Source organism: Bos grunniens, chromosome 13, assembly GCF_055505025.1.
Source record: "Bos grunniens cultivar Pamir isolate PY7600 chromosome 13, Bosgru_T2T1.0, whole genome shotgun sequence".
In the NCBI taxonomy this organism is placed as follows: domain Eukaryota; kingdom Metazoa; phylum Chordata; class Mammalia; order Artiodactyla; family Bovidae; genus Bos; species Bos grunniens.
This window is the reverse complement of record NC_141177.1, coordinates 71226649-71239723: the sequence shown is the minus strand read 5'-3', so window position 1 is coordinate 71239723 and position 13075 is coordinate 71226649. Positions and strand designations below refer to the sequence as shown.

General features: G+C 40.7%; 1 protein-coding gene across 10 annotated transcripts in view; it reads left to right on the top strand.

Annotated features, from left to right (window-relative positions):
• Nucleotides 1-13075, top strand: part of USP6NL (USP6 N-terminal like) — a 205936-nt gene that overhangs the window by 168016 nt on the left and 24845 nt on the right. For all 10 annotated transcript variants that reach the window (XM_086334906.1, XM_086334907.1, XM_086334899.1 and 7 more), the window contains one exon: nt 8539-8619. In XM_086334906.1, coding sequence (XP_086191032.1) covers nt 8539-8619 — 81 coding nt within the window. The remainder of the gene's footprint in view (nt 1-8538; nt 8620-13075) is intronic.

Genomic DNA, 13075 nt, shown 5'->3' with positions numbered 1-13075 from the left:
TTTTATTGTCATATAGTTGCTGATAGTAGTCTCTTATGATCCTTTGTATTTCTGTGTTGTCTGTTGTGATCTCTCCATTTTTATTTCTAATTTTGTTGATTTGATTCTTCTCCCTTTTTTTGTGGTGAGTCTGGCTAATGGTTTGTCTATTTTATTTATCTTCTCAAAGAACCAGCTTTTAGCTTTGTTGATTTTTACTATAGTCTCCTTTGTTTGTTTTTCATTTACTCCTGCCCTAATTTTTATGATTTCTTTTCTTCTACTAACCCTGGGGTTCTTCATTTCTTCTTTTTGTAGTTGCTTTAGGTATAAAGTTAGGTTATTTATTTGATTTTTCTCTTGTTTCTTGAGGTAAGCTTGTATTGTCTTGTCCTTCAGAACCCCTTCTTCTTTCCTCACTGGCTGCTCTTTCTTGGTTTGTCTGCTTGTTCCTTCTCATCTTCATCTTTATTCTTTCTACTGTGCTCCGGGGCTCAGGCCTGGAACTCTCTCTCTTCAAGTACATCTGTGAGCAAGCTTCCTGTCTCAGCCAGTGGCAGCTCCACCCATCCAATGTGCTGTCTAAAATCTCCTCAGTTGTCTTTGATGTCCGCTTTCACTCCACACCTCCTCTCTTGGCTCTGCTAGCCAAGAATTCAGTCTGACGCCTTCTCAGCATCTCTCGTGCCGCCTGGTTCACTGGAGCCTCTTCTGAAGCTTCCAGCTCCCTGCTTCTGCCAGTGCGCCGCCCCTTTTCCCCACAGGCTGTCTGCTCACTGGAAGAGTAAGAGGGATCATGTCACTCCTGAGGGGAACGTGATGCCGACCCCCCATCTTATCCACAGTAAAAGGGAAGGGCCACAGAACAGCCTCAGAGCTACGCATGACTGGTTTCTGTCTCTCCCCTCCTCTCCCGCAGGCCAGGGCCCTCAACAAGAACTGTAAGACTGGGAGCTCCTCCCCCACACAAGCTAGCTACCCTCTCCACCTTTATTTCTTTCTTAGCACTAACACTGTCCAAGTTACTCAGCATTTCACTTACCTCTGTATTTTGTCTGTTTCCACACTAGGATATAATCTCTCTGAAGGGCGTTCCTTCTGCTTTGTTCACTGTTGCAGCCACAGAACCCAGAGCAGGGCACGTAGTGTGTGCTGAATAAATGGCGGCTGAGTGAATGACCAGGTGAACATAAGGATGTGTTCTGTCATGAAACGCAGAGTTAAAGGCTGGCAGAGCTTGTCCTTTCAAATGTGACAGTGTGCTTTATTTGAGAAATTAGAAAAGAGTTGGAAGGTATCTTTCAACAAAATATGTCCATATTTGGGAGAATAAAAATCTGGCAACCTATTACAATACTGACTTTTCTCTCCAGTGCCTCTTCTCCTCACCTTTCAAAATGATTTCCTGGTCCAAAAAATTCAGACGTATGGGAATCAGTAGTATAGATGATTCAAAAAATGTGACGTAAAGTAAAGAAGAAATAAGAGATAAAACATTTTAGAGGATACATGCTTGAGGGAAGTTGTTTTTAAATTTTTTAAAGAGACTTGCCTGTACCTAAAAGACCTCTTTACCCATTGGAATTCAAGTTACAATTAATGGATTGTTTAAAGAGTTTAATATACTAGGAAACCACTAAGAAATGATATGCATACCTTCACAGTTTAACACAAGATAGTTTTATATTCCCTGTCAATGTGTCACTGGGAGAGGGAGTTCTGAGGCTGCTGACTGAGATTCCGTTCTACCCTCATCCATAAACTGAGCTCACATTGTGTGACCCGCATTTCACAGCTTTGATTTCTTCCAAGTGGGATGAGAACTCTAGACACATGAAAAGCAGTCTGAGGCTGGAAACTTTTTAGTTTATCCGGATTTCCCCCAATTTTCCTGGTTTCATCTTAGTCCATGTGTTCTTCAGTGACTGCGTAGACCAAATGTTCAAGATCTGCCATTTCTAGGAAACTAATACAAGTTTCTGCATATATTGCTGCGTTAAATAAATTAGTGGAAATGATAGCCTTGTGGAAGCTATAAGTATTTATTAGTCTTCACAAAGCATCTACTTGCAATGTGAACTTCCTGCCTGCCATTTGAAAAGACTTGTACACTAATACACAGTAAAGTCTCAGGGCTTTTAGTTCCAGCTTTGCAGTGGTGGTGTTTTGTTTTTTGTTTGTTTTAACATAAGGCAATTTTCTGTTGAAAATAGGGGTAGTAGAAATCGGGCCTTCATAAGAGGATTGTTGTTGGTATTTGCAGAGTGCTTTGGATTCCCCCAAACAGGCACATTAACAAATAAACAAACACACTTATATTTACTCTGCAGAGAACACTATTAATAATGGATTATATTGTTTCTTTGAGCTTATTGATGCTTTTAATAAGGAGGAAAGGATATGTAAAACTATGAATTTTCCTGGATTCAGCTATTCGTTTTTGCAGTGATATTTTGCATAGCTTAATGGAATATTGGAGCCTATTCAGATTTTTAAAATTATATCTTAATTTTATGTGCTGTGAAATCTTACTCGAAATACATGACTTTTCAATGTCATTCTGTCAAAATACATGGCTACTTCTTGCACTCCTTATCCTCTCCTGACCTCTGCTGGTGAGGTCGAGGAGTGCGTGGCATGGCTCAACTGTCTTTAGTCATACATCCTAATACTCAAAAAACATCTGAAGACTTGAACTTCTGTAAAGTTCTAAGATTTATTATTGTAGAAGAGAAGACTGTTTAATATTCATCCGTGCATTGTGTGTGTGGTTAGCCTTTACTGTCTTGGTTATTGATCATGTTAGGGGCACGAGGAGTGTTGGACCCAATACAGGGTTACTCCATACTGGGTGGGTGATGCAGCAGTTGTTAAGTACTTCCTGTTCAACTGGTCCTGCATGGGCTTAAAGTATAGTCTCAGATCACTAGAGATTGAGGCAACAAAGAAGATATTGGTCCCATTTTTAATCCTTAAACCCTGCTTTCCCCAGTGTGAGGGGCCAGTCTTGATTCAGAGGGGATGCCAATTTAAGATGATCAGGTATTAAACTGCAAGCTTCAAATGGAAGTTTTTCCTTTTGATATGTGTTGTCCTAACATTCTCAGGGGAGTAGAATTTTCTTGTGCTGGGGTCTCCTGTGTGATTTTAAAAACTGCAATGATGAGCACATCTAGTAGCCATTCCCCCTGAAAAAGTACCCCTGTTTCTTTAAAGAAATGGATGATCTAGGTCTAGGGTATAGACCCTAGAAAAAGTATAAAGTGAACCTGAATCAGTTTGTGCCAGATCGGGCATGTTTAAAGGATCCACTTGAAGAGTGGAAATCTACAACCAGGTAAGAGGCAGTCCAACCAAATTTGGGACGACTCGAGCCTCAAAAGGAATAATGATGATAATAATGGATTATAACACAGCGAATGAATAAAATAGTTCTTTACACCATCAGTTCAGTTCAGTTGCTTAGTTGTGTCTGACACTTTGTGACCCCACGGACTGCAGCACACCAGGCCTCCCTGTCCTTCACCAACTCCCAGAGTTTGCTCAAACTTGTGTCCATTGAGTCAGTGATGCCATCCAACTATTTCATCCTCTGTTGTCCCCTTCTCCTCCTGCCTTCAATCTTTCCCATGTCAGGGTCTTTTCAGATGAGTCAGTTCTTCACATCAGTTGTCCAGAATATTGGAATTTCAGCTTCAACATCAGTCCTTGCAATGAATATTCAGGACTGATTTCCTTTAGGATGAACTGGTTGGATCTCCTTGCAGTCCAAGGGACTCTCAGGAGTCTTCTCTACCACCACAGTTCATTAGCATCAATTCTGTGGCACTCGGCTTTCTTTATAGTCCAACTCCCAAATCCACACATGACTTCTGGAAAAACCATAGCCTTGGCTAGATTATCTTTACACCATAGTGATATTAAAAATTGGGAGGGACGCAGGAGGGAAAACATTTTAATAGAAAATATCAGATGGTAATATAGAAAGAATGAGAGGGGAAAAAAACCCACTAAAATGGTAAAAAAAAAAAATTTACCATACACACATGAAAAAGGTAAAAAACCATTTTACCACCATCAGAATCAGAATTGATTCAGGTAGAAATTACAGTGGATGAGAAGACCACTGAGTAGAGTTGTTAAGGAGCAGGATGTCCACATTGTCTTAAAGTGCACCAGCCAGATTACATATTAGTTACAAAAGGGGATGTCTCTGTTAACAGAGAAGTTGGGCAAATACCACTTAACCGAGGCATCAAAAGTTACATCACAGATAATGGTACAGATCAGCACGAGCTGCCAATGGATGCCATAAGGACACAAAATCTGTTATGTAGTATTCCTACCAAAATCTCAGGGAAACAATTAGACAAAGTCAGATAGTACAGACTATACCCTTCAAGAATCAACATCATGAAAGACAAAGGCCAGGAGACTGTTCTAGAGTAAAGGGAACTAAAGAGATGTCTTCTCTCCACCCACCTAAAGAAAAACAGCTGTACAGACACTTTTGAGACTAGTGGGGAGTTTGATATATGGATGGTTTATTATCAAATAATGAACCAATTTTAAATTTCTTGAAGGAGTGTGATAGTGGTGCTATGATTATGTAGGATAATGTGTCTTATTCTTAGGTAAATATTTGGAGTGTTCATGATGTCTGTGATTTTCTAATAGATTAGCTCCCCCCCCCCCCGAAAAAAAAATACCCCAATATAAATAGATTAAATCTGGCAAAATGTTAGTAATTGATGGATTTTGCTGAAGCATATATAAGTATATGGTGCATTGGGCTTCCAACTTTCTGCAGGTTTGAAATGTTTCAGTAAAAATTAGAGAAAGTAAGATGTCTGTGTATAAAGTCAACAGAGTTATTTAATAGCAGTTTTGTATAGATTGCTAGCAGAGGCATGAAAATACATTGTGTGTTGGGAATGACGACCAGGTCATCAAAATAGCAGCGAACTAGAAGGTGAGTTTGTGTCATCCTGTGTTAGAGCCATCTGTGTAGACATTTGAACTTTATTTGTAGATAATGGGTAGTCGTTGAAGGATTTTTTAAACTGGGACTCACATAAAAGGTCACAGCAGTGTGGAGGCTGGCTTGAGGCCACTCAGGGCTGCCTGTGAGTTCTTGCCCTTGTCTAGGGATAAGCATTGCCCCACTCCCACCCCCCAGAACAGGCAGAGGACGTGATGGAAGCCGGAGACATGGGCGGGACCAGCAAAGTGCAGTTTGGGTCTAGAAGGAAGATAAACGGAAGACTGAAAAGCTAAGCTTTTAGGCTGACCCAGTGGCTGGTGGTGCTGTTCATTCACAGCAGGGAAGGGAAGGGCAGCAGCACCGTGTTTAGGGAAGTCCTTTTGGATGTGTGTGTCCTTTTTTAGCTTCCCTGGTGGCTCAGCAGTTAAAGTGTCTGCCTGGAATGAGGGAGACGTGGGTTTGATCCCTGGGTTGGAAAGATCCCCTGGAGAAGGAAATGGCACCCCACTCCAGTACTCTTGCCTGGAGAATCCCATGGGCGGAGGTGCCTGGTAGGCTACAGTCCATGGGGTCGCCAAGAGTTGGACACGACTGAGCGACTTCACTTTCACTTTCGCTTTGGCTGTGTGGAGTTTGACCTGTCTGCTGAACCTCAAGGTGCGGTTCTACCTTGCTGCTCTTGTTCTAGCGTCTTGGTGTCAGTGAGTCCACGGCAAGCCTGTTTTTCTAGAGCATTTAAGTTCATACTTGTCACACGTGTTCTGGAGTTGATAAGCTGTAGCATCTTTGCTGATAAAGTATATTTTATCCGCTTATTACAGATTCATGAGTGCATTCAAATCTGGTATAGTTGATCTGACAGTGTTACAGAGTTAACACTTAAGCCCGATGGAATACCAATGTATAATTTTATACTGGTGTATAATTTTAAAATTTTACAGCCTGGGAGCTTTACCCAAAATTTTTCCTTTTTTGCTGTAGGGGAAAGAAAAGCATACTTAATAGTTCTTTAAATTGTGCATGTGTGTTTTATGCTTGCATGTAAGAGTGTGAAGCATTTAAAATAATCTCTCTGTATATATGATGAGCATTAGAATACAAAAATGTGCCTTTTTAAAAAACGGATAGCTGTTCCTTAAAGTGAGTTATTGACAATTTAATAGTCATAAAAAGGAAAGATAGCAGGAGACCTGCTAGATCTCAGCAGGGTTTTTCCTGGCAAACTATATGTTATTATGCTCTTGGGTTGGCTTGAATTATTTGGTGCTTTCTTGTTGGTGGAGAAAGGGATTGAGCTTTGAGGAAGTCAGGGGAGGAAGTGCAGAACAGTAAAGTGACTGAATGGCTCCTTAGATCCATCTTAATTTTTCACAGCTTGGCCTTCTCTGAAGTCAAGTTCAGCAGAAACATTAATTAGATTTCAATGCCCTGCTGAGGTTTAAAATTAAACATATTTCTGGAACCATCTGTAGCATTTTATCCACTAATAATATAATGAAGAATATGCTTAATCTTTTGAAAAATGAGAATCATAACAGAGTATCTTTTGCTCACAAGTGATCATCTTTGGTTATGAAAAAGCCATCAAAATTTTTAGAAGAGTAAAGAAGTAATTAAAAAGTTTTAAGGATATAATCCCCCCACCCCCCAAAAAAATTGCGTCAAAGTATTCTGATTGGTGAGAATCTTTTCCATATTGAGGATTTTCTTTGGGATTTTACGGTTCTCTTGCATCTAAAAATATCGATGGTGGGCCTGTGCCATCTGCCTATTTGGGGCTGGATTCGCCCAAGAGCTGAGATTCCCCCAAGGAGAGCCAGGACTGGGTAGAGGCAAGGGCCTAGCACGTGACGGCCCAGCACGCGGGTCCTGGGGCCAGACAGCCTGGCTTTGAGCTGACCAGAGGGGAACGTGGAGAAGTCCGTTGGCTCCTTTGGGCCTCTGTCTCCTTATTTGTGAAGTGAGGAGGATTATGCCTACCTCATAGGGGTGTAGCGAGCATACGTTTTTGAGCATAAAATGTCCCTTCGGAACTGTTCTTTCCCGTGTGGTCTTCTGTTTCCTTCACTCTTTAGATGCACTTAAAACACTTACAGAGGCCTTCGGGGAAGAACCTGCTGCTGAGGAGAATTAACAGAACAGCAGCAGCTCGCTTGCTCCTAGGAATTCTGTTGTTTTGTTCTCACAAAAGCGTGATCACTAGGTGTGGACCCTGCGGCTCTTTTCCAGGCAGTCAGAGGCCACAGGCACCTTGGCCTTCGTGCAGGGAGGTGCCGCTGGGGGAAGGAGATCAGGTGCGCAGCAGCGGAGGTGGGGGGGTGGCCCTGGAGAGAGACTCGCTTCCCCGCTCGGCCCACCCACATGTGCTTTCTGAGTGTAGGCTGGGCCTGCAAAGGGAAGGAATGGAGGGCTGTACACCCAGGTCTTTTTTTCTGAATGTACCAATCAGGTAAGTCACTCTACCACCATGAGAGTTAATAAGAGATTGGAGGGCAGGCTGGAGGACTTAGGAAAAAAATCCCTTCTCCTGGAAACCAGAGTGAGGGAGAAGCTTTTTCTCTTCCATCTCCCCTCTTCCCTTAACCCTCTCCACCCCATTCCCAGCTTTGCCCAGAATCTTAGTTTAGTGACAGTGGAGACGACCGATCGTGTGTTCAGCCTCAGCTCTGGAAGCGTCCTTTTTTAGCCCCTGTAGTGCTGCATTGTCTGAGAAGTATATCTGCCCGCGCTTCTCGGAATTTTGCACTGGATAAAAACCCGAACAGTCTTCCAGCTCTGCACTCAGGGTGCCTTCTCTGCCGTCCTGGGTGGGTGGCATTGCTACCTCCATAGGATTTGAGTCGCGCTCTCTGCCTCTAGGCCCAGCACTGCATGTTCCGTGTCAGGGGCCCTTGAGCAGATGGTGAACTTTCCCAAGGGCAGCAACAGTTACTTACTTTGTACAGTTTTCACTAGCATAATGCTAGTTATGTAATGATCTCCCAATAATATCCAGTTCTCCTTTATAAAAACCACCTTTGTCACGGAAGGAATTAAAATGCCACAATTCAATAAAATGTTAAAGAAGAGAATGGAATTTTGAAGTTGTGTTTTTTGTTGCTTCATAAAGATATTTCAAAATATTTTAAAATTTCCTTTCGGCCTAACTTTGTAAAATACCAAGTGCTTAGTCACTCAGTCATGTCCGATTCTTTGCGACCCCATGGACTGTAGCCCGCCAGGCTCCTCTATCCATGGGGATTCTCCAGGCAAGAATACTGGAGTGGGTTGCCCTGCCCTTCTCCAGGGAAAATACCCAGAGTTAGATTAATTTGAAATGTTAGAAAATCTGAGTGACTCCTCTCTCTTTACCTGTCTCTCCTGTGTATTTTAACTTAAGCAAGAGCATACTCTTGATACAGCAGTAATCAAGTGTCCAACTATTTTTTAAAAAGTTAAGATATTTGCTGTCCAATGTTACATAACTTTTTTGTAGTTCTTTTTTCAGCAGCATTTTCCTTGACATTTTTTGGTAATTTGTTAAGTAAAAGAAGTCTGAAACAAACAATAACAATAAATTTCAATTTTATTTTTAGCAAAAGCACCTGGAAATTGAAAGAACTACTAAATGGTTGAAAATGCTAAAAGGATGGGAAAAATACAAGAACACTGAAAAGGTAATTAAAATATTACTTCCTTATAAAGTGGATTTTCCCAGTAAAATTTCCTCTCTCATGATAAGAATATAACATGCATATTCTTAAAAAATTTTTTTTAATTTTAATTTGAGTGAGTGAAGTGAAAGTCGCTCAGTCGTGTCCGACTCTTTGCAACCCCATGGACTATACAATCAATGGAATTCTCCAGGCCAGAATACTGGAGTGGGTAGCCTTTCCCTTCCCCATGGGATCTTCTCAATCCAGGGATCAAAGCCAGGTCTCCTGCATTGCAGGCAAATTCTTTACCAGCTGAACCACAGGGAAGCCCAAGAATACCAGAGTGGGTATCCTATCCACTCGCCAGCGGATCTTCCCAAACCAGGAATTGAACCGGGGTCTCCTGCATTGTAAGCAGATTTTTTGCCAGCTGAGTTATCAGGGAAGCTCCTGAGTGGAATGCCTTAAATTAGGAGTCTCTGTGCTGTCACAGAATGCCCAGTTTAGACTGGTTGCAGGAATTGAGAGGACGCAGTGGACAGCGCAGAGGTCGGCAGGCTTTCAGGGGTGACGGAATTCGGCTGCTTAGTTACATTGCTGCTGGTGATTTTGTGTCTTTCCATCTCCCTCCTCTGCCTGCTGTGGTGCCAGCTTTCTGCTGACTGTGGCTTCCCTTTGGGGTCAGGATTAATGCAGTCACTCCAGGCTTGGTATCCATCTGTCTTCCTGCTCAGAAGGAGAGAAGTTTTGTTTTGAAAAGTGTTCGTGAACAGTAGCTCGTCCTTGTCCTAAAGCATCTAGCAGATCTCCCTCCTAAATCTTTTTGCCCGGGATTGAGTTTGGGCTGTTTAAATCAGTTTTTTTTTTAATGCATACATCTATTAATATTCCTACTAATCTCATCAGAAAAATCTTTAAACATTGTTCAGTTGTGAAGTTCCTAGTAGTTGAAGTTTTCCAAAATTCTAACTTTTGCTTGAAAGGGCAAAAGTTACCAGTGGCAACAATGCTATCAGGTGTTTTCCTTAAGGGCTTCCCAGGTGGTTCCTTGGTAAAGAACCTGCCTGCCAGTGCCAGGGACTCGAGTTTGTTCCCTGGATTGGGAAAATCCCTTGGAGAAGGAAACGGTAACCCACTCCAATATTCTTGCTTGGGAAATCCCTTGGAAAGAGGAGCCTGGTGGGTTACAGTCCATGGGGTCACAAACAAGTTGGACATGCCTTAGAGGCTAAACAACGACAACAAATTTTCCTTAGAGTAACAGGCTTACTTCATTTATTTATTTATTTATATTTTTTACTTCATTGATTTTTGAGCATCTGTCTGCTAAACAAGTCTCAACAACCACGGTTTGTTAGTCATTGATTTTTTTCAGATTAGTGTCCTTGACAAAAACAGTTGGTTCAGATCGCAGTTCAGTTTCATAAATGCTCTTACTTGAGGCTGGCACTGTGCTCTGTGTGTGCTACCGCATGACCCAGAGTATTAATAAGATGTGTCTTCAGGATTGAGATGGAGTGAAATTAATAGTTTCCACTGCTTCATTAAGGGCATTGCTAAGTGCAGTGACCTCTGTTTTAAGCTGTGATCAAAGAACAGTGACTGCCGCACGGTGCTTCTCCTGCCTTCGTTTGTGCCGAGGTGCCAGGAGCTTCAGCTTTTATGGGGAGCCATGAACTAAGGTTTTTCTGCTCCCAGTGCCAAAGTCAGCGCAGGGAAAGAGGCCAGTAATGTTTTAGTATCATTAAGAAAATAGTTTGCATGGCCCATGCCTTGAGAACTGCTGACAACTAAGCCTCTGTTTCCTCATCTTTGAAATGGAGATAATAATACCCATTTCAAAGAGATGATGATTTCATGATTTTATCCATGTAAGCCATTAGGCATTGCACCTCACATGTAGTAAGCATTCACTAGCAGTTTTTTGAAGGGAGGTTAGACAGTTAAAAAGTTTTTTAATAGAAAAAAGAAACCTTCCACAATCCTACAACAAAACACTGAGTAACTGTTACGATTTTTGTCTGTTTCCTCACACTTTTTTTCTATGCAATATATATACATTTTCCTATTTACATAGATATAAATTGTTGTGTGTCAGCCTTTGCCAACAAGAATTCCAGGGAGCATCAGTTCCCTGGTTCTAAGGGGTATTTTTACATGGAAACAGTGTTGCCTACTGATTAAACAATAGACTATCCCAGGTTCAAACCCAGCTCTGCCACGTTATTAGCCGTGTGACTTGGGGGAAGGTGTTTAAGCTTTTTTCTGCCTTAGTTTGCTTGTCTGTAAAATGAGGGTAATCACAATACCTCCTTCACCGAGTTGTTTTGAGGATTAAATAAGATAATTCATGCAAAGCACAAACAATAGTGCCTGACACTTAATATGCGGTCAGTAAGTGTTGCTTATTATTACATGAGAGAGAGGCTCTTCGGTTAAGTTACTTTGGGAAAATTAAAACTGAACAGAGGTAAGCAGATTTCTTTACTACAGGATTCCTCAGCATCTTTAATATGTGGTAGAAATTTTCAAAAGGGACATTAAATTCTGTGACATTTATTCAGCCTTGAAAATCTTTTTGTCATGGGGTATCTCCCAGGAATAACATCACTTTTCTTCTGGAGCATCCTAAATATCCCCATTTAAATTCCATTAGACTGTTACTATTTTATTTTCATCAGGAGTAAGTTCATTTCTGGGTTACTAGTTTTATTTTATGTTTCAAGAAGAATCCGTTCAGAGTAGAATATTGGTCATGATCTCTGTGTTCTGGTTTAACACTCTGCTGCTCAGACTGACCTAAAGCTGACAACTCTTTCACCTAATGTCTTTGTGGAAAGATCTTTCAAGTGCTAATTACAGAATCTATCATGATGCATTATACCTACGCTTTAATCTCAGCTTCAGTCCAATAAAATAGTTGTAGAATTACATGACTTTATGTCTTTCTCTAGTATACATATGTCTGTGGAAGTATGTAAGCCTTTGTTAAAATGAGCATTCTACTAGGCTGTTACCCTGACAGCAACTCTGCTAATGTACTTCTCAGTGAGAGAGATTTTAATGGAGCTTTCTTTCATGTATCATTTTAAAGCACTTTCCCACAACTATAATGAATACTAGAATTATTTGATGATATATATGGTCCAATCTGGTATGAGGCAGAATGCACCTTCTAAAAGAATTGCTGCTCTCGGTTTATACCCAGTTTTAAATTACATTGAAGTTAAAAAATAGTGTATATTTCCCTTCTCTTCCAAAGGAAAGTATATGTTTTCTCTCAACAGAATCCTTACTTATGTGGTAGTAGTACAAAGAAATATCTATAAATATCTTGAGATAAAAATATATAGGTCTGATAGAGAATATTTGTATTTTTAGAATATAAGCTTTAATGAAAAAATTGCCATTAAGGTTGCCTGTGTTTTACATTGACTACCCGCTATGTGCAGTCACACTGCGTTTAATATAATCTATTAAATGAAGGGATGAAGTTATCTCTGCTGGCAGAGACATTTAACTAGTGATATTATTGTGTCTGAGCTCTCTCATAACAGTGTTCCTACAATGGATATATATGTGTGTGTGTGTGTATATATATATATATATGGTGGTGGGTTTTTTTTGTCAAATAACTGAATGGACCTTTGTTGGTCAGGTAACTGACAGACTTGAATTAGCCAACATTTGATTCAACTGATGGGAAAATGGAGACACGATGTATAGAATTAAATTTCTCAAGGCTGTTTTTAACGATAAGCAAGAGATGGTATGTCCAGATGCCGGGGCTTGCTTATTGTCTGTTTGCTTAGAAGTCCCTTTTGTCAGTTAAAGGCCAGAAGGAAATAGAATGTTGTTAAGAAGCATGGGGCCTCATGGATGGTTTAAAACTCTCAGATCCAGATTCAGGAGACTTGTGCCTATTTGGAGTCAGTAATTTATATATAATTGTTGAATACAGAATTGAACAAAAGCAGTAAATAATGTCTAAAATCCTTGTGAGTGATGCAGTGTAAGAAACGCACATGGTTCTCATTTTACTCATGGAAGGACATCTGTCTAATGGACGTGCAGTTGTGTCCACCAGAGTCGATCTGTTTACTTGCCATCGTTGCTCACAGTTTAACACCTTTACTCTGGAAATTCAGGAGAGAATTTGAAGTTGCTTTTAGTGGATTATGTTCCTTTAAAAAGTTGAGTTTATTGTAAATTTGAAATGAACGTAGGTGATAAACTTTCTTTGGAAAATAAATCTTAAAGTCACTTAAAAAAACCCCACACACTCAGTTTGCAGTTAATGGTGTTAAGCGTTCAGCACATGGGAAATGCTGAAGCAGAGTGGAATTTACACACAGCCTTTCTGTACATATTCTTCAGTTACATCTGCTGCCTGAGTTAACTCTTTGGTGTTTCTAGTCGCTGTCTGCTGAAATTTCAAATTTGAGACCGTACTGTGTTTATACCAAAGGAACAAAGC